This window comes from Barbus barbus, assembly GCF_936440315.1.
Source record: "Barbus barbus genome assembly, chromosome: 25".
NCBI lineage: Eukaryota > Metazoa > Chordata > Actinopteri > Cypriniformes > Cyprinidae > Barbus > Barbus barbus.
In genome coordinates this window covers 4,498,409-4,520,572 of record NC_136753.1, presented here as the reverse complement: position 1 = coordinate 4,520,572, position 22,164 = coordinate 4,498,409, and the positions used below count along the sequence as shown (strand labels likewise).

At 37.6% G+C, this 22,164-nt stretch overlaps 1 protein-coding gene across 1 annotated transcript; it reads left to right on the top strand.

Annotated features, from left to right (window-relative positions):
• Positions 1-2,392: 2,392 nt before the first annotated feature.
• On the top strand, positions 2,393-21,524 carry LOC306844771 (centrosomal protein of 170 kDa-like; the record flags this gene model as incomplete). Its single annotated transcript, XM_079377152.1, has 17 exons — positions 2,393-2,497; positions 2,966-3,055; positions 3,153-3,243; positions 7,649-7,707; positions 8,297-8,450; positions 8,534-8,671; positions 8,961-9,434; positions 12,425-12,810; positions 12,918-13,046; positions 14,089-15,670; positions 15,764-16,007; positions 17,768-17,873; positions 18,269-18,406; positions 18,553-18,641; positions 18,976-19,069; positions 20,046-20,097; positions 21,286-21,524. 17 exons carry the CDS (start codon positions 2,393-2,395, stop codon positions 21,522-21,524), a joined length of 4,170 nt encoding a protein of 1,389 aa, XP_079233278.1.
• Between the last annotated feature and the right edge of the window lie 640 nt (positions 21,525-22,164).

Below are 22,164 nucleotides of genomic sequence, written 5' to 3'. Positions count from 1 at the left end.
GGGGTTTGGAATTATCAATTTTTTTAAATAGTTTTTATTTATACACGTGTTGTATTTGTTTAATTGTACATATTTATTTTTCTTTTGTTGTTGTTATTCAAGTCTCTAGGTCTTGTTTGTAATACATTGAAAAAATGTTGAAATAATAATAAAAAAAGTTGCTTATAGCTTACTTCCGTATATAATTTTGCATTAATTTCTTATGTCTAAATGCTGACAAACGCATACACCCAAGTAAGCACAACCATATGATTGAAATCTTCCATGCTGACCACAAGGAGCGCTTGTCATCTTGTTCTTTCTTGACACCGCTGCGCCACCGTGCGTCAAGACGCGCAGCTGCACCACAGCCTGGGATGGGCAGAGCAGCGCTGCTCCGCGCACAAGAGCAGACGGGTGTCATTTATGGAATAAATACATTGGGATTTATTAGGTAAGTGATGCACCGTGTTTTATATACTAACCACCATTTCAATGCACGTATACGGTTTTAATTTTAAGAGCAAATATTTTGCATGATGGAAATGAGTAATTGGCTGTCATGAGCTCTAGAGGCGACCGATCCGGCCTATTACGGACTGGAGGTCTCTAAGGGCGTCTGATGCGTGACGAAAACAGTAGCACTCTTATTTAAAAATATTTAGGCCTATACTTGCGTCGATATATGGGCTACTTCTCTTTATGAGCGTTATAGTGTAAATAAAAGCGCACCGTTATGAGAAGCGTATAGGCTATATTAAAATATGCGCTGGGTGTATAGCGAGCGACCATCTCTTAGAATAAACATCAGATCTGTCATTACCGGTGCAGAACAAGGCCAATGCTTGAAGGCAGAGGCGGAGACTCGGAGACGCAAATGATGCGCTGCTTCTTTAGATGATGATGATGATGATGATGCACATATGCATATAAGGTGATTCTAAACTAATTATTTACGCTCAGAGGCTAAAAAACCACGCTACGTTTCCATAAACAGAAAAGCAGGTTATTTATTTTATATTTATAATATTTATTTATGCATTCTAGAAATGATAAATTTTTCGCACTACAAAATTGAGAATGGAAGTTCTGGCATTACTGCAACGAGAAGATGTAATGAACATATATGGATAATTTGTCTCATTTTTCTGATGCATCATCTTCTTGACATGCTCACTTATTTGTCTCGTGTGGATTGCTTCAGTCATATTGGGTCATATCACTTTTCACTATGCAGTGTCCCAGGGTTGGTCAGCCTGCAGTAGTATTGAAGACCTCCATGACTCCCTTTCAAAACGTAATATTGGAATGTTAATTGAACTGGCCTCATCCAACAGGAAGTTGAATTAGAATTCTGTGGCAAAGTAATTCAGCTGCAATTTCATCACAAGTTCCATTCCCAACGTTTTGTCTAGCATATAGGCCTATATTCAACATAGTATCAGTCAGATGGTGCAACCAGGTAGCAAAAAACATTGTAAGGCCATTTTAATTTTTGTTTGCTGTTGGTGTTTTTATACTACAATATTTTAGTAGATATCTCTTTACCTTCAGTAGCCTACAGAGTCGTTCACGAGCCATAAAGATCCTCATCGCGAGCGAAGAGGTTGTTTTTGCAATTTGTTTTAATAGACACTGGTAGGCTATATATTCTCATAAACCAGTGCTCTTTTGTTCTCTGTGTACTAAAAGTATCTGAAACACAGAAATTAGAAAGCGCTCTGAACGATTCAGTGACTGATTTGGTGAACTGGCTCAAGATTCACTTGAGAAGAAGAGGTTCAAAAGAATTCTCTCACGAACAGGACATCACGAATGAGGCCTTGATTCTAGACAAACAACAGGCGACGTGATTGCTGAAATATTGTGTGGAAAAATGATTCTCGGAGTGGTTTTGTTACTAAGCACTTTGTTATTGGTATAAGCACCACTAATTTTAGTTTCTCTTCATGCCCCTTCTGGCTGAAAGACATTTATAATTGCTCAAATATTGAAAGCCTTAAAGAAGAGAGAGGTGCATTGTTTAAGTTGTTAGAGGAGTCAGCTGCTTGTCTGGTGCTGGGCAATAAATTATCAAATTCTTTCAGGAATGGAGGAATTCACTTCCACAGAGTGTATTTGCCTCATATACTTCTCTTTAAATAAAACAAACTTATGAAAAGCATTGCTCATGCCAAGATGTATGGCTCCATTATTTTCTTATAGTTAAGACTAGGCTCATATGTAGTTGATGGTATTGGCGTTGTACAGTAGATACATTACTTTATTTCCTCTGTATTCACCCAAAGCAAGTTGAGTTGAGCTTGTCTAATTCATTTACTGGTCAATGTTGGCAACGGTTCTTCTATGTCCTGTCAAACAGAATGACCTAAAGAGAGATCAGGAGGAAAAGAGGAGGCCTGGTTAAGTCAAGATGAGTTTGACATCCTGGTTCTTGGTGAGTGGTGGGGGAACAAGGCACCGCCTTCCCCGGGAAATGATCTTCGTGGGACGGGACGACTGTGAGCTTATGCTACAGGTAACTTGTTCACTGTTACTCATACACAAGCAGGATAATCATGTCATTGTCCCTTCAAGGTTAGAGTCAGCTTTTCCCTGGATCTATAACTGTGCATATTGCATATTCCACAAACAGGGTACACTTTGGTGTCACCCATGACTTTTGTGTTCTGAAGCTTTATCACATTATCTAAGATAAATTTAACATACCATGAAAAATAGGCAAACCAATCAAATGTGTCATGCACTCCCAATCAATCTTGTTACTAAAAAATGTTGTCTTTAATTTATGAGAAAACTGATGCCAAACAAGTCAATTGATCACTTATTTTAGACTCTACACTTGTGTAAAGTGCCAAGCAGAAATTTGCTCAGAATTCAAACATAATTTCCTCCAGCCCACCTTCACCTAGAACCAGCATCCACCAATCTGTTATACAGTATATTATTTATTCCCATAATACATGATCTTTTCTTTAAATTCCAGTCTCGTAGTGTAGACAAACAGCATGCTGTCATCAATTATGAAGTAGCTACGGATGAACATAAAGTTAAAGACCTGGGCAGCTTGAATGGGGTGAGAAATGTGTCCATTCATAATAGATATTAATTTTGTCTTCGCTGGTATGATGGAAAGCATATGGTGAAACCTGCCCTCCTTTTCTCTTCCGTAGACATTTGTTAATGATGTACGTATACAGGAACAGCAGTATATAACTTTGAAAATGGGTGACAAGCTACGGTTTGGCTATGATATCCTTTCATGTGCAAAATAAATTACATTTTGATTGTTTGGTTTGATTTGTTACACAATATAACATGCAAAAGTAGCCCATATAGTCTACACTGTAAAAAATTTTAAGCCAGTACAACAAAAAAAATCTTAGTACCAATTTCCTTCTGCTTTTTTTTGTTCACTCAACTTTTGTAAATAACAGTTATACTGACTAAAATTAATTTGTCAGTCATACAAAAAATATTTAATTGGGTCAACTTAAGATTGTTAGTTTTGTGGAGAGGTGCAACTATTTTTTAACAAACCTTTTTAAGTTGCGCCAATTCAACATTTTTGGTCTGTAGAACTCAATGTCTGAAGTTGAGTGAACAAAAAAATCCTATTGGAAATTGGTACTAAGTAATAATACGTTACGACTGGAAACTACAATAACATTGCCCAAGTCAAAAACTGAAAACAGTGAGTCAATGTTAACAAAACATTTATTTTTGTTGGAGGCAAAAGTTGGTTGGTAAGTGTAATTTGCAACACTGCAAATTGAAATACTGCAATACAGTAAAACAGTTTTACAAAACACTGCCAATGCACATGAGAAACAAACTTTACAAATACTTTTCAAATTATACAGTAAGTAGCTTATTCTTCAGGGACTGAACTCTGTTGGTGCACTTTTCACCCAATCCCACAAAGATGTTCTGCACTGCCTCAAATGTGTATTTTAGTCCTTTTGAATACTCAATGTTCAGTGCATAGAGAAGTCCAAAGAGTACCATGAAAGCAGAAGGAAAGTCAGGTAGGTCCTGCATGACCACAGTTTCCTCCAGAATGATGTCTTTGTTGTCTGTGAGATATCGTCCTCCATGACTTCAAAGATGCACAGTTTCACTCCTCTTGTGTAGGTCTCCTACAAATCACTGTCCTAAGAATTATATAAATTTCATGAAAAATTGTTGTGCATATGTATAAATAAAAAAATAAATCAAAGCTCAAACTCTAGCAAAAAAAAAAAAAAAAAGCACTGTGACATGCAGGACAAGAATAAGAACCATGGGAAAAACGCACCCTGCCTCGTGACTCACAAAAGAGGCCCGGATGACTAAAAGGATCAGCGACAACAATGCAAGACGAGTGAAGACCAGGCCTGGACTATTTTTGGTATGTTTTATTTATGTGTGTGTTGCTGTCGTCCGTGAGGGGCTGCTGTTTCAATTTTATATGATCAAAGTTCCGTTTGAACGATCGCTGGTTTCTGACTTCTCCTTCCCTGATCCTTTAACTGTGTTGGAGCTGAACCCCAGGAAGGAGGAGGCAGGAACCCGGCAAATGTTCACAACTTTAATTATAAATAAACACAAAACTAAAGTAAAAGCGGCAGCTCCCCACAGAGGACTGTCGCTCAAACATAATCAAAACATAATGTAAATAGTCCAAGCCTTTATCCTCCACTGTCGTCGCTCCTCCTTTTATCAATCCAAAGCTCTTCTGTGAGACAATCGAAACCGGTGCTTGCACGCAGGTGAATTGCCTTATCAATCACACCACCGACCTTGCACCATTCTCACGGCTCTCAGCCTCGTCCTGCTTGCCACAGGCACAGTACGTGTTAACCTGATGTAAATACTTGGTGAAAACAAGCCACATGGAAACTGTCAGCACCTTTATTAAATATAACCACACATTTCATAAAATAACAGTGATCAATGAAAATATGACATGAACAAAAGCTAAAAACTTACCAGACAAGTCTTTGATATTGCATCGTGCTCCCTGAGGTACAAGGGGAGACCCTGTAAAGCTGTAGCGTGTCTGTGTGATAGCATGTCTGTTGTCTAGAGGGAGATAAATAATTTTAATTATGATTTACTTCTGCATGAATCCTTAAAGATCGTTTAAAGAGACTTTAACTTAGACTTGGGATACTCCACTTTAAAATGAAAATTCTGTCATTATACTCACCCTCATGTTTCAAATCTGTATGAATTTCTTTCTTCTGCTGAACAGAAAGGAAGATATTTAAAAGAATGTCAGTAACTAGACAGTTTTTGGTACCATTGACTTCCATAGTAGGAAAAAAAATATACACTATGGAAGTCAATGGTACCAAAAACTGTCTGGTTACTGACATTCTTCTAAATATCTCCCTTTCTGTTCAGCAGAAGAAAGAAATTCATACAGGTTTGAAACAACATTTCTGTGGATGGTTTAGACAGGTATAGCATTTCATTCAGACTTTGAAAAATGTGCTGTGTAGCACTTCTAGATACACAGCTTCTTTGTTCCTTTGTATGCAGACAGAACTATAACTTCTCAAGAATTTTGTCAATATCTTCAACATCAGCAGCTTCTACATGTATATCATGCAATGTATCCTCAAAGCATTCTGAAGCAGAATCTAACCAATTATCAGAGTCTGTGCGATCGACAGTTACAACTGATGAACTATAATCACTTATTTTGCATTTTTGGTGATGTTTGCACTTGTGGCTATGAAATGTTACATAGACATTAGTTTTAAAATTACAATGCAAAAATGGGCATTGCACTGTCTCATTCCTTTTCAGATGTGTACCCAGATGCAAGTTTTTTTCAGTACAAACATTGTGATAATCACATAGGTCACATTTAAATGTAGCTTGTACTGTTGTTTTATCAGAATTTGTGTGGACCCTATATAAATGAGTTTTCAACCCACCTGGTGTTTTGAAAGAGCAGACACACTCAGGGTACAGGCACAACAATGGTTCACGTTGGCCTGGGCGCAGTGCTTTAGCCTGTAGTGTCTCAGCAGCAGATTTTGACTGGCACAATTGTATTTACAGTATCTACACTGCATGACGTTTGCTCTCAAGGTAGATCTGTTTAAGAAAAAAAGAACACAAAGTGAATGATCAGTTTCATAAAAGGCAAATAAATGAATGAACAATGAAATAGACAATGAGTTTATACTTATGCTTTTTATTTTTTAGTGTATGACAAACTGCTGCACAGAGATTTTTAAAAATCATTATCTCTTCAGAACGTTATCAATTAATCTAATGTACTACTGTTGTAGTAATGAATCAGAATTCTTAGCTGCCCTTGAGTACTGTAACGTTATAGCAGATGGAGAACCATGTAACTTAGCCTAATATGGCTGAAGTCAACAGAATGTGCACGACTTCAAAAATATTACTGTGCAGCAAAATCCATCGCAACAAAAGATAAAAACTTAAATATTTCACTTAATTCAGTAATGTTTATAACTTACAAAGTAAAGTTAGCTGCTAGTGGTGTTTCTATTTTTCCAACGAACTAATATCAACTAATTCAGAAGTAAAGTACAACAAAATCAAAATAAAATCACTCACCATATATATTCCTCTGGATTATTATCGCCACGTGCTGCCTTGTCTTTAATAAAGATTTTTCTCCGACTGCTTGATGAACACGCCTTGTCTTCTCAAGTTGTTTCTCCCGCATTAAAAAGTGAACGTCGACGTTGACTCACATCAAGGTTGTGCAAAGGTCACGTACTGAGGGGCGTGGTTTGGCCCGATTGGAAAAGATCATTTTTATCGTAAAACATGCTGCTAATTATTTTTAAATGTATGTATTATTCAAATGTAACATTTCAATAAAAAAAACTCCTAATTAGGCTAATTGTGTTCTGTTCTCTCTTTGAGGGTATTATGCAAACTAGTGAGATGAAGCACCCGCTAACGAACTTCACAGTAAAAGTCTTCCTCCGCCAATTTAATGCTGCCTCACTTAAATTTCCTCCCGCTTTTGAAAGACTTCAGTTCAATTTTGACTTCGTTTCCTGTGTGTGTGTGTGTGTGTGTGTGTGTGTGTGTGTGTGTGTGTGTGTGATGAAACTAGTATTTATCAGAATTACAATAGCACGTGTCGTGAAGGCAGCATAATTTCCTGAGTTCACAATATACTGCTGTGCACAATATACTATACAATATATTATAATTTATACAGTGGGCATGATTTAATTTATTAATAATATTATTCACTAATACTTTATTTCCAGACTCAAAATATATATATTAAAAAAAATAACCAAACAACCATTTTTCTTCAATGTCCCATAAAAAAATGGTATTAGTATTTGCTAGTGGGAGGGCAGTTCCTAACTTAACTTAATAAGTTGGCCGAATTTTTTTGTATGAACTTGCAAAATCTTGTTCACAAAACTAAACTTTTTAAGTTTGTGGAAAGAAACTTGGTTTAGGTTGAATAAATGTATTAAACATAGTTTTACTGACTTTTCCATAGAAATTTGCTGAGCCAACAAAACAAAAACAGTAATTTGAACCTTTTTCGAGTTGGATTTTTTACAGTGTACTATGCAATAATGATTGGATCAATTTTTTTTTTTTTGATGCATTTGCATTTGCATTTCTATTTCTATATACTGTATATTGTTTTCTCCTTAACCCATCTTACATACCAACCTATTCACCGTTGTGCGTGGAGAATTACATGTTCCAGAGGAAGCACTGAAGGTAATAAAAATGCAGTAATACAGAAGTATTCAAAAATTTGGGGTTGAAGTTTAAGAAATGAATAGCTTTATTCTGAAAGGATGCATTAAACTGATCCAAAGGGACATTAAGACATTTATAATATTCAAAAAATATTTTAAATAATTTTTTTTTGTTGTTGTTTTTTTTGCAATTTTATATTTATCAAAAAATCATCAAAAAAAGTATCACAGTTTCCACAAAAATATTAAGCAGCACAACTCTTTTCAACATTGATGTGTTTCTTGAGCATCAAAGGATCATGTGACACTGAAGACTGGAGCAATAAAGCTGAGATTGATCTTTGCTATCAAAAGAATAATTTGCATTTTAAAATATATTAAAATGCTAAATAGTTATTTTAAATTGTAATAATATTTCACTATATTAATGTTTTTACTGTATCTTATCAAATAAATGCAGCCTTGGTGAGCATAGATTTATTTCAAAAACATTTTACAGACTCAAGGCTTGATATAATCTCGATCAATATGTGATTAAAATGAGTCAGGCCTATAGGACAGTATCTAATATTCTATCTTGACTTCCTTACTTTCACCTTCATGGACAGCACGAAAAGTTCACCAGTCAGCTTCAGCTAACTAAGAAGCCTTCGCCATCAGGGGAAACCACTAAAAGCTCAGAGGCCAAAGGGGCAGAGGAAGGAAAAGATGCTGAGGCTAGACTTTCAGAAACACCACCAAAACCAGAAGAGAAAGTGCCAGGTGAGTAGAAGATGGGTTGTATGTGAGTTTACAAACAGCTACATGTAGCTTACCAAACTCAAAGTATCTAAACTTTTCAACAGGAGACATAGCTGTGCTCCACAGAGGAACCCCTCTTTATGGACAGCCTTCTTGGTGGGGTGATGGGGATGCAGATGATGAAAATTCTGGGAAGCATGATGCAAAGGCATCTGAGCAAAAACAAACTAGATGTGAAGAAGGTGAGATACACTCTCAAAAAAGGGTACAAAAGCTGTCACTGGGGTGGTACACTTTCAAAACCTACTAATATGCAGTATTAAGATAATAATATGTACACCTGAGGTACTAATATGTACTTTTAATGTACTGATATGCACCTTTTAGGGGTGCATATGGCACAAAGGTGCACTTTTTGAAAAGTTACTGACCCAGTGACAGCATTTGTACCTTTTTTTCTGAGAGTGTACATTGCTGTCAAGTTCATTTGGTCAGATTTCATGAATTTGATTTTACTATGCTTTCATGCAGGCCATAAGGACACTGCAACAAAGCCGCAGGTAGGGCCAGGATCTACAACGCAGAATTTAGGGACTCAGGAGCCAAGCTACTTTGAGATCCCCTGTAAGGAGACTCCTCCAGTAGGGGGAGACACCGGCGAAAGCCTCCCTACTAGTTTAGAGGCAGTTGCCTCAGCTTCCACAATCCCTGCATCAGAGGGCGGAGCACATGGACATGCCTCCTTCATTATAGAGTTTGACACTATGGCTTCGGGGAAGGGCAAAGAGCGAAATTCAAAGGGATCTCAAGACCATCGACAGCGGCCGAAAAGAGGGGCAGGCGAGGAGCTGAGTGCCTTGCAGGCTGCCATGGTGGCAGCGGAGGTAAAGGTGGCAGACTGGCTGGCACAGAATGAGCTGCCATTAGCTCGCTCTGAATCTGTTGCTGAGGATGATGGAGACAGTGTGAAAAGTGATGTGCCGGTTCAGCTGAGGAGTCTTAGAGGTAAGGTGAAGGAGTGAGGAGTTACTGTTGGGTCTATTTGTATGATGCTGTGCATAAGGGTCAGAAATGAATAATAAAAGTGTCTAGATGTTTTTAAACACATATTTCAAGGTAAAAAGTAACAAAAAATCTAATATATATATTTTTTACATACGCAAATATACGTATGTAAATATACTGTAAATTGTGTTATATGTAACACAATGTATAATGTACAACCCAAATTCTGTAAATGTTGGGACGTTTTTTAAATTTGAATAAAAGACTTTCAAGATGAGCCAATATTTTATTCACAATAGAACATAGAGAACATAACAAATGTTTAAAAGGAGAAATTTTACACTTTTATCCACTAAAGGACCTCATTTCAAATTTGATGCCTGCTACAGGTCTCAAAAAAGTTGGAATGGGGGCAACATAGGGCTGAAAAAATAAGAAATTTTGAAAAGATTCAGCTGGGAGAACACCTAGCAACTAGTTAAGTTAATTGACATCAGGTCTGTAACATGATTAGCTATAAAAGGGATGTCTTAGAGAGGCAGAGTCTCTCAGAAGTAAAGATGGGCAGAGGCTCTCCAATCTGTGAAAGAGTGCATAAAAAGATTGTGGAATACTTTAAAAACAACGTTCTTCAATGTCAAATTGCAAAGGCTTTCTCATCTACAGTGCATAACATAATCAAAAGATTCAGAGAAACTTGAGAAATCTCTGTGCGTAAGGGACAAGGCCGAAGACCTTTATTGGATGCCGTGGTCTTCGGCCCCTCAGACGACACCGCATCACTCATTGCCATGATTCTGTCATTGACATTACTAAATGGGCCCAGGAATACTTCCAGAAACCACTGTTGGTAAACACAATCTGCTGTGCCATTTGCAGATTCCAACTAAAGCTCTATCATGCAAAAAGGAAGCCATATGTGAACATGGTCCTGAAGCGCCGTCGTGTCCTGTGGGCCAAGGCTCATTTGAAATGGACTGTTTCAAAGTGGAAAAGTGTTCTATGGTCAGACGAGTCCAAATGTGACATTCTTGTTGGAAATCACGGACGCCGTGTCCTCCGGGCTAAAGAGGAGGGAGACCTTTCAGCGTGTTATCAGCATTCAGTTCAAAAGCCAGCATCTCTGATGGTATGGGGGTGCATAAGTGCATATGGTATGGGCAACTTGCATGTTTTGGAAGGCACTATGAATGCTGAAAGGTAAATAAAGGTTTGAGAGCAACATATGCTCCCCTCCAGATGACGTCTATTTCAGGGAAGGACAATGCAATTTTATTTCAGCAGGACAATGCAAAACCACATACTGCAGCTATTACAACAGCATAGCTTAATAGTAGAAGAGTCCGGGTGCTGAATTGGCCTGCCTGCAGTCCAGGTCTTTCACCTATAGAGAACATTTGGCACATCATTAAAAGAAAAATACGTCAAAGACGACCACAAACTCTTCAGCAGCTGGATACCTATATAAGGTAAGAATGGGACCAAATTCCAACACCAAAACTCCAGAAACTCATAACCTCGATGCCCAGATGTCTTCAAACTGTTTTGAAATGAAGAGGAGATGCTACACACCAAGGTAAACATGCCCCTGTCCCAACTATTTTGAGACCTGTAGCAGGCATCAAATTTGAAATAAGCTCATTTTGTGCATAAAATTGTAAAATTTCTTAGTTTGAACATTTGTTATGTTATCTATGTTCTATTGTGAATAAAATATTGGCTCATGTGATTTTAAATTCTTTTAGTTTTCATTTTATTCAAATTTAAAAAACATCCCAACATTTCCGGAATCCGGGTTGTAACATAATACATAATACTAATTTAATACATAAATACCATTACCTTGTCTGATGAGTTGCACCACATGAAATTTTACAACTGGAAATAACCTTGTGTTGTCATTAAAAAAGAGTCAAATTATCTGATACACTGTAAAAAATGTAATTTTAACAGTAAAAGACTGTAAAATGCTACAGTAAAAACCTGTTAATTGGTTAACAGTAGTTGCCGTAGTGAATAACTGTAATTACATGTAATGTAATTTTACAGCAATATACTGTTAAAATGAAGGTTTTTGGAAATTTGAAAATTTACATTCCCACAATTCCCTGTATGACACTCCATATTTGAAGTTTTGTTTTCCGTCAAAATAACTGTTTCCTCTTTTTTTTTACCTTTTTTTTCTTACCAGCTGTGTACATTAGGGTTTTATCTAATATCTAATATTGTTAAATGCACGTTTATTGCATTATTTCATACCATGATGGTGTTTAGTATTTGTGTGAATGACACTGTCCACCTTCTATATATACATATTTGATACAAAGCTTGTGATGAGCTTTGATTTATTATGTGACCTGATGGTTATCAGTGTGTTATAATGATACAATTTAGGTTTTAGTACTTCAGTACTTTGGTATATTTAACATTATATCAGTAAATGAAATACGTTTTTTTTGTTTGTTTGTTTTTTACTGTGATTTTAAGTTAAATCTGTAAAACCTAAAATGTTGCTACCATATTTTTTTATGGTAAAGTTCTGGCATCCACAGCTGCCGCTATTTTACCTTAAATGTCACCATCTTTTTTACAGTATATTTTAAGAGACTGTGTGACTTTAACACAGAGCCACAAAGGTCTGCAGGTGTCATCAGTACAGTAGTTAGTAGTCTAAAAGTTTTGTTTTCCCTAAAAAAAAAAAAAAACAACACTAGATTTTCTTAATTTCATTTTTTTTGAATAATTTGTTTTTTTAATATCAGGACAGTTGTGTCATTTTGAATTTTTTTTTTACTAAATGATATACTTTAAAAAGCATACTTTAAAATATTTTTTTACTAAATTAATAGATGCTAACAAAAAAAAAATGAGTGGAATATCATTGACTTATAAATGACTTAATGCCTTCTGGATGCCATTGGTTGCAGTCACAAGAGATTGGTCACGTGCTTTCAACCAACCTTCTGTATGTTTGGCTTCCTCTTTTTCAGGCAGTAAACATGAGGATGGCACACAGAGTGACTCAGAGAATGCACTAGGAGATCAGCTCAGTAGCCGGAGGGCGTTCCTGCAGGAGTGTTTCCGAGGAAGGCAGGGGGGGCAGAGGACAGAAGGGCCTTTCTGTGGGAGGGAAGATCTCTTCCAGCACAAACCATCATCTGCAGCTAAAAAGATGGCACCAGTAGGGGGTGAAGTTGGCAAAAGAGCTCACCGTTCTTCACCACAGAAAGCCAACGTGCCCAGAGAGCAAAGCACTGGGTCTCAAGAGACTCCAAATAGGGGATATATAGATGACCAAAGCGATAGAGGGACCTACACCATTGAGCTGGAAAATGGCAATGCTGAGGAGGAAGAGGCCAGGCGTATGATTGATAAGGTAGACCTTGTTTGAAGATGCCAAAAGTGATAGACTTGGAATCCTTTGTAAAACAGCATTCAGTCAGTTGCTGATATGCAATAATGATGCTGTGTGCTATGTTTTAGGTTTTTGGGGTGGAGGATAACCAAGCACTGACTAAACTGCGTTTTCCAAAACACCAGAGAGATAGAGGAACCATCTGTCCAAGATCTGGAGCAATTGAAACCAGACAAGCTGGTTATGTCGGTGCAGAGGTACATCAGTAATAACTGGACTTTTCTGAAGACATTATAAAATCCTTGAAGATATTCTGTAAATATCATCTATATCAGTTTCATAAGACACTATGTCTTCTTGGAACAACAAAGCTTTCTAAAGCCCGATTCGGATGGTAATTGTTTCTCAGGGGGACGTAAGTGATTTTCACCATATACAGGGGGTAGTTGGTGATTTAAATCCGAATCCAGGACGTCTGTGTTTTTCTCTCACCACCCCCGTGAAAATCCCCGGCCAAATTACCCACAGTTTTTTGACAAACACCAAGGTTGTGTGGTAATTTAATTGCCGTCCGAATCCACATCTCTGAGTTTACGAGAAGAAATCGATTCAAAATTCAGCGTTTAAACCCTTTTTGAATGTACGGTAACTGTTGTACTTCGGTGTAATTTGCATACATATTTATTTCTGAAATGCTGGAGAGTATTTAAAAGAATAATACTTCATAACCTCTCCACCACAGGAGTGAGTGCAGAAAGAGAAGAAAAGCACGTAAACATTCGATATGGGACTTTATTATGGCAGCGGCAAGTATGCAATACAATTTTAAAATGTGTATAATAACGGATATACAGTATATTGCGTATAATTATACACAACTATAGCGCGTAGTTTCCTATTTTTAAACAGGAGATTTAAATAATCAAATAATAAATAGGATTATACATTATAAAATATGCTTGGAATAATAAGAATATATTTTACATAATAAGTATTTTAAAATACATTTTACACAATAATAAGAATAAATTTGTAAATAAAATTAATTTTATTTACAGCACACAATCACGTGACTGGCCACTGGTTCTCTGGTTCGCAGGATCACAGAACTCGCTCCTCCACTGTGAATAAATCACTATCCGAATCCATGAGTTTTATCACTGAGGTGATATGTAAATTAATTTTTACAGACGTCCATATGACAAACAATTACCGTCCGAATCGGGTTTAAGTTGTCTCAATCATTTGTTTCTCAGATTAAAATAAAAAATTACATTTGCTGTCCATTCTTATTTTAAGGTGCTACCAGATGACTTGGTTGTAGTAGGAGGTCCAAGGTGGGTCTCACAGTGGGCTAGTCTAGCTACAAGTCATATACGGACTGATCCTGAGGGATCCGGGGCTGAACCCACCATGCTTTCCTCAGATGAAAAAGGTTCAAGGACTGTCAAATTTCTAAAACACTTTGGTTTTGTGTTACAGTTAGATTTTGACAGATTCTCTTTTGTTTCAACAGCTGATATCAGTGCATCTGAACGTAAAAGAAGGACCCTCCCACAGCTCCCCTCTGAAGACTCTGCAATGGATCCACTGGCTCCTGAGGGCACACGGAGCCAATCCAGGCAGAAAGTCCCTTCATCAGAGAAACAGGATCTAGAACTTCAGGAGAAAGTAGATCAGCTCAATAGAATCTCTAAAACAGGGCAAAGAGTTTCAGGAATGACCTCAACTAGCACATACATAGATCGGTCCAAAGTGAATAAGCCAACTCCACCCAGAATCCCAAGTAAAGCTGGTCAACAAGGAGCTCAAGCTAGACAGATCGAGAAGAAACAAGATGATGGGAGACGAAAGAAAGCAGATGAGGACAGAGAGAAGACAGGGAAACCGCTACTAAGGCAAGAGAGCTTTACAGTGGAGCGGCCAATTGCTAATGTTCCCCTACCTTGCATCGATGGACCCACTGCCTCAACCCAGCCCAGGGAAATGGGAGTCATCAATGAGGGAATTGATTCTGCCACCATGCTAAAAGACTCAGAGGCTGTGGCTGCTTTTCTGGAAACCACTTTATCAGACCTTGCAGATCCACTGAGCTACTCCTTGGAGGGGTCTGTATCACCTGAATCTGACATTGACACGACAAGCACGGTCAGCCACGCTGGAGGAGAAGGAGGGCGTAAGACAGCCCAAAGGAAACGATCAGCCGGAGGTCCGGGCCGCGAAACAACCAATAAAAACACCAGTGCCACAGAAAGAAAAGGCAAAGCTCAAACCTCTAGTTCCAGGGCTTGGACGTCTCTCGACCTGACAGACGATGACTTGAGCTCTTCTCTTACCCAGGACGGCTCGGTGAAACGACCTCAGGGCCGGGGTCAAAATACCAGCTCTAAGGCAGAGCCAACAAGTGGCAAAACCAGAGGAGCAAAGTCTACTGTAGCTCCTGCACCTGCCAGCTCTAAACCAACCACTCTTCCACGACCCAGACCCACACGGGCTTCCCTTCTTCGCCGTGCACGACTGGGCGAAGCTTCTGACACCGACCTTGCTGATGTCGATCGCATGTCTGTTGCTTCAGAGGCCTCTACTGCCAGTTCTGCATCGAGGCCTTCAGCTGGGCGAAGGACCCTCTCTCGGATTGAAGCCCTTGCCCAGCCAAGGAGGCCACGAGTGGGCTCTCCTTCAGCTCGGAGTGACTCAGAGGCTACATCAGGCAAGATCAGGGGCTTCATCCCACGCTCTGCCCCAGAGAGCGCACTGCGGCTTGGTCTCCGCTCTACAGCATCCTCTTCCTCTGTTGCGGTCCCCAGAGCAAGAGCTAACAGTGCTTCCAAACTGCCTGATAAGTGTCCTGGTACTCCATATGTTCAAAGTACACCTGCAGGTCAGACTTTTGGGTAAAAATGTACTAGAAAGGATAATTGGCTGCAAATGTTTCAATAAAACAATCTTGTTCTGTTATACGTCTTCCTTATAGCTGGTGGAAGGTGGCGCCGGGTACCTATCGAATACACTTCTACCTCAGAGGATGAGTATGGATCCAACCGTCACCCCACTCAACACTCTCGCCCGCGTCCAATGGCTCCACGGGTGACGCAGCTAGGGGGTTCAGCCCCTTCAACACCCAGCCCTGGAGGCATCTCCATGTTACGACACCAGTCTAGCAGAGAACAGGATGATTACATGAGAGACTGGACCGCCCACAGTGAGGAAATCGCCAGGTAATAGATAACAGCAAGTGTTGGGTTAGCTACGCAAAAATAATACGAACTAAGCTACTAATTACAAAAATTTGATAAGCTAAGAATAAGATGAAGCTAGAACTAGCTTCTATAGCCTACTACATTGAAACAACTTCATAATTTGTTACATTTAAAAATGTGATTTGTTCAATTGCGGATTTGTGATTTGTTCAATTAATTGTTTATTAAAAAACATGCTCAACAAAAATATCATATTGCACTTTGTTGTGCATTTGTCTGTTGTGGTGATAAAGTAATAATAATGTGACATTACCTCACCGTATATTGGTAGGGCAAAACACTTCTATAGGAAGCCAGCACAAAACTCTATTTAAAAGAGTCTTTATTGAATTTTCTCAGTGTGCAAAGAGTCATTTACACTCCCATTCAAACGTTTGGGGTCAGTAATGTTTGGCATGTTTTGGAAAGAAGTTTCTTATGCTCACAAAACTGCATTTATTGGATAAATACAAATACATCAGAACAGTAATATTATGAAATATTACAATTTAAAAGAACCGTTTCTATTTGAATATATTTTAAATATTTTCAGCATCTTTACTCAAGTATGCAGTGCCACGTGATCCTTCATAAATCATTCGAATATGCTGATTTTGTTCTCATTTTTGTGACTTGGTTATGCTACTTAATGTTTTTATAGAAAACAGTGATATATATTTCATAATAATTTGATGATTAGAAAGCATTTCTTTGAAATAGAAATGTTTTGTAACATTATAAACCTCTGCTGTCAGCTATCTTTGCTTTTAATATCTTTAAGAAATGGTAACACTTTACAGTAAGGTTCCATTTGTTAACATTAGTTAGCATGAAAAATACTTGCAAAGTTCATATTAATTGCAACATTAGTGGGAACAAGTGGGAAGTCGTGGCCTAATGGTTAGAGAGTCGGACTCATAATCCAAAGGTTGCGGGTTCGAGTCTCGGGCCGGCAGGGATTGTAGGTGGGGGGAGTGAATGTCCAGCGCTCTCTCCACCCTCAATACCACGACTGAGGTGCTCTTGAGCAAGGCACCGAACCCCCAACTGCTCCCCGGGCGCCGCAGCATAAATGGCTGCCCACTGCTCCGGGTGTGTGTTCACGGTGTGTGCGTGTTCACTGCTGTGTGTGTGCACGTTGGATGGGTTAAATGCAGAGCACGAATTCCGAGTATGGGTAACCATACTTGGCTGAATGTCACTTCACTTCACTTCAACATGGAACTGAGCTAACATGAACTAACAATGAACAGTTGTACTTTTTTATTAACATCAACAAAGATGAATAAATACTGTAACAAATCTATTGCTCATTGTTAGTTAATATTAGTTAACATTAATTAACATTAACTAATGAACCTTATTGCAAAGTGTTACCAAACAAATCTTACAACCCCAAACTTTTAAACAGCAGTGTATGTTGGAACAACTCCAGCTGATTCAAACTCAAACTAATAGCTTGTATCAGATCTGTAGCCTTGTGGGCAGCGATCCAACACATGGTGCAGCAGCACTGCAGGTCCTTTCCTGATCCTGTTCTGCTCTCTCCTCTCCAAACAACACTAATAGCTTCTTCATCTTTAGTGATGCTACTGCCCATCACTACTTATGCCTTAAAAAGTCCTATCAACTACCTTTGTATTACAGGCAAAATCAACTTTTACTCATAATACAAATAACTGATCTAGTAAATAATTGATTTAGATCATTAATTTTTTTTATTTTTTTTATTGTTACAGAATCAGTCAAGACCTGGCTAAGGATCTGGCCATGTTAGCGCGTGAGATCCATGATGTTGCTGGAGAGATTGACTCCGTTAGTCCTTCCTCTGCTCCCGCAGCTTCAGTAAGAATACAGCAACATCATTACCAGAGCCTTCTATATTTATATGGACCATTTAATGATTTGGTGCCTGTAGAGGTCTATATCAATACATATCGACAAAGCTGTGAAGGACTTTGGTTTTGCATACTGTGTATTATTCACAGAATTATTTCAATAGTTAATTAAATGTGTGCTGGCATGTTGATGGTTTAAGAGATCATGATTCAGTGCTGTTATTTTGAGACTATAGGACAATAATGCATGCATGTGGACATGCTTTACCAGTATTGCATTCAAACGTTGTTTAAACACTGGATTTCTAGATGTATATTTGACGATTTCAATATAGAAAATAACAAAATATTACTACAGTGTGTAATCAGTAATATAAGTGATGATCTCGCTGCCTCTCTCAGGTTGAGGGCCGTGTGTTTGAGGATGTTCTGGGCAGCGCTCCAGAGATCAGTGGTAGAAGTGTGGAACTAAGATCTCGCGGTGCTATCAGCAGTCAGGATTCCCGCGCCATCCGCCGCAGGACCTGGAGCAGAGAGGAGGTAAATCTTCTGAATCTCAAAAATCTTACAGCTTGTTTTGTGTTATAACAGAAAGCGGTATCTTGGCACGTGTCTCTTAATGCATCTTATTTCTTACAGTGACAGCATAACAAAAGTGCCACTGTCTGCTTATTTTGTATTCACAGGGTGTGCAGGACAGTTTGCTGTTGGCATCGGTCTCCCAGCTGTCAGCAAAAATCAAACAGGCCATGGAAAAGACAGCCAACAAAATCAGGTACACTGCTCTTGCACCCCACAAAATGTGCATAGCTTTAGTTTTTATAAAGACTGTGAATGCAACTTTAATTTACTATCATCAATAATTAAAAAAAATATTTTCATAATTTATAATCAATTGTTGTGTAATGAGTTTGATTTAAAATGTAATCAATTGACTGCCCCTTTTTATTTGAATTCTTTGCATTTTATGTGCAAGTTAAAATTGTCTCCAGGGAATATTTATGACAATGATCCTTGTGCATCTTTGACATTATTATGTGCAGCATTCATAGTTTAGTTCTGGAAGGTCTTTTGGAAGGCCACATTTTGATTTATTACTGTTCATGCAGGATTTTATTCAAAGACAAAGACCGAAAGTGGGAGGAGATCGAAAGCAAACTGCGGGCAGAGAATGAGGTGCCTCTTCTCAAGACCTCTAATCAGGTGAGAAGCCACTGACCATCAAACTGAGGAGATCAAATAAAAGATTTCTTTCAAATTAAATATTTAATTACTTTTAATAATCCCAAAAATAGGTCATAGGATACATAAGTCTATCTTAGAATTACCTTTCTTGTTTGTTGTTTTCAGGTAACTTAAAAGTAAGTCATTGTAAGTCGTTTTGGGTACAATTAATAAAATTAAAGAAAAAAATCATTTTAACTGAATTGAATCGTTGAGTGTGTTGCAAGTAACATGGTTGCAAATTCAGGCCAGAATTTATAAGATAGATAGATAGATAGATAGATAGATAGATAGATAGATAGATAGATAGATAGATAGATAGATAGATAGATAGATAGATAGATAGATAGATAGATAGATAGATAGATAGATAGATAGATAGATAGATAGATATCCATTTAAATGTAAAGGTCTGAGGACTTGCACAGGTGTTTTTCTTGGAATGAGATAGATTTTTCATCCATTGACGTTGAAGCTGTCCTGATGTTTTGGTAGATTTCAGAGTTCATACATCACAGCCGCTTCAGCTGAGGATCTCTCAGTTTAATTAGACTGAGCTTTTGACTCATGGTTTGTCACCGTTCAGATTAGGCCTGAGGCGCACCACCTCTGCTCGGTGACAGGCCAGTAAATCTAACGCTGTAATGCAGGCTGGCCTGAACTGAACTCTTGGAACTTCTGAAATGTAGAAGCTGTTAAGCAGTGGAGGAATGACCACAACGGCCAAACACTGACAGAAAATAAAAGGGAACATACTCAAGTTACACTGCTATAATATTTATTTAATGATTTAAACCAAAATCACCTCTGTTATGAAACTGAAATGAAAAGCTACAGCTACATTATTAGAAAAAATAAGTTTATAAAAAGTTTAAAAAAGTTAATTTGCTTATATCTATGTTCTGGCAGCCAATGATGGATTTCTATTGAGTCATTTTTATTTGATCACTCTCAGGACATTTCCTCCATACTCCAGAATCTGAAGAGAGTGGAACGACAGCTGCTAGGTAAGCAGTACTGAGCTGTTCTGGTCTTGTTCATACTTTTAACGTCTGCCATGCAATATCCTCATGAGACCCAGCAAAAGAAGTAGTGTCATTATAGTCTAACTTTGTGAACTAGTGTATGTGAATTAAAAAAAAAAAATATATATATATATAAAGGTAGACTATAATAAACCTTTTCCTTATTTTAAAGTGTTTACTTGAAAGTCTGCTAGTGTGTGATCCTCAATTGTTTTGTGAATGTTGCCCAGTTTTTCTCTGCAACCATTTACAAAGTCAGCAGGCGTATGATGCCTAGTGTTCTGAAATCTGTTCATATTTTGAGTCATTCTGCTTATTCCAGCCTTTAGAGAACTTTATTTGGCATCATTACCAAAAATCACTAAGTTTTTGTTAACTGTAAAACATTTATTAATAGATAAATCTATTATTATTATTATTATTAAAATCTACCGTTCAAAAGTTTAGGGTTGGTAAGATTATTGTTTTTGAAAGAAGACTCTTTTGCCCACCAAGGCTGAATTTATTTGATCAAAATTACAGTTAAACAACAATATTGTAAAATATTACAATTTGAAAGAACTGTTTTCTGTTTGAATACATTTTAAAAAGTAAAACTGAATTTTTAGTAGCCATTACTCCAGTCTTCAGTGTCACACGATCCTTCAGAAATCATTCTATTTTAACAGTTGCAATGTTTAAAACTAGAAGTATTAATTTCAAAGTTCTTAAAAAAATTATAATTCTTATGTAGTATACACACAGGTTTGTTGACTGCTAGTAAATCTGACATTTTTCACTTTTTGGGGAAACAGTAATTTAAAAGTAGTAAGTATTTTAGTATGTAGCATTTGAGTTTATATACATGCTTTACTTTTTCTTTTGTCTTTTTCGGTATTTTTGTATGCACGCTAGGATATATATATATATATATATATATATATATATATATATATATATATATATATATATATATATATATATATATAAAGGGTATATATAAAGTGCTTGAATTTAAAAGCTGTTAAATACTGTTCTCCATTGAGAGTCTCAATCCTGTAAAGTTCCAAGGAGTATAAATTGTTTGTATATTTATTTATTATTTGACTGAATGATTAATTGTCCTTAGTAAATGACTATATCAGAAAATACACTCATTAAATATCTTTATCTTGAACTTTCAATCCCCAGTGATTGATATAATGGTGGACCCTGATGGCACACTGGATGCTCTGAGCAGTCTGGGTCTGACCAGTCCTCTTATGGCTGAGAACAGAGTTAGTCCTGGTTCACAAGGTCCAGCTGGCAACCAGGCTGTAGACGTATCCACCAGTACGGCAACACTGCCCTCTGCCTATTCAGAGGTCGCAGAACGAGATCTTGGCCTGCAGGAGAGAAGCAAAGAGCAGAACACTGCCGATCAAAGCTAAATTACTCTGAACAGTTTACACTGAGATCCTGCACTGGTTTCTGGTTGCAAATGGCAGGTCAACTGGACTTTTATGTGAATAATGTGAGGTATGCTGTAAAACTTCCTATACGGCACTGCATTTAAAAGTTTGCTTCATAAATTCGATATATCCTTGAACGTATTTTCAATAATTAAAGAAAATATTTTGAAATATCAATCAACTGTAACACCCCATAGCCAGAATTATTGCACACAAGTATTAATGATTGTGAGTGTCCGTCTTATGAATCGGCAGTACTGTAGATGTGCCCAGGAAGATACCGAGCACATGACTGTTGAACAGGAAGTGAAATGTGAAAACGTTGAGCTATGATTTACTCAAAACTGAGGTCATGTTGTGTTTTGTCAAGTATTGACCCAAACTCCTTATTCAAAGGGTTCGAAATGAACACTCTCCGAGCATTAAATTGACCAGTTGGGCGGCAACAAAATATTTAATTCAAATCAAACCATGTACTAAAGAAAACATGTCAGACAACTTTTACCTCAGTGGAGAATTTTCCAACCTAAGTTTGTCTAGGATGCATAGAGTTCTTGCTTTTTCCAGAACTCCATGTGGAGACACTTATGTGGAATATTTCTTACATTAAGGCACCAAA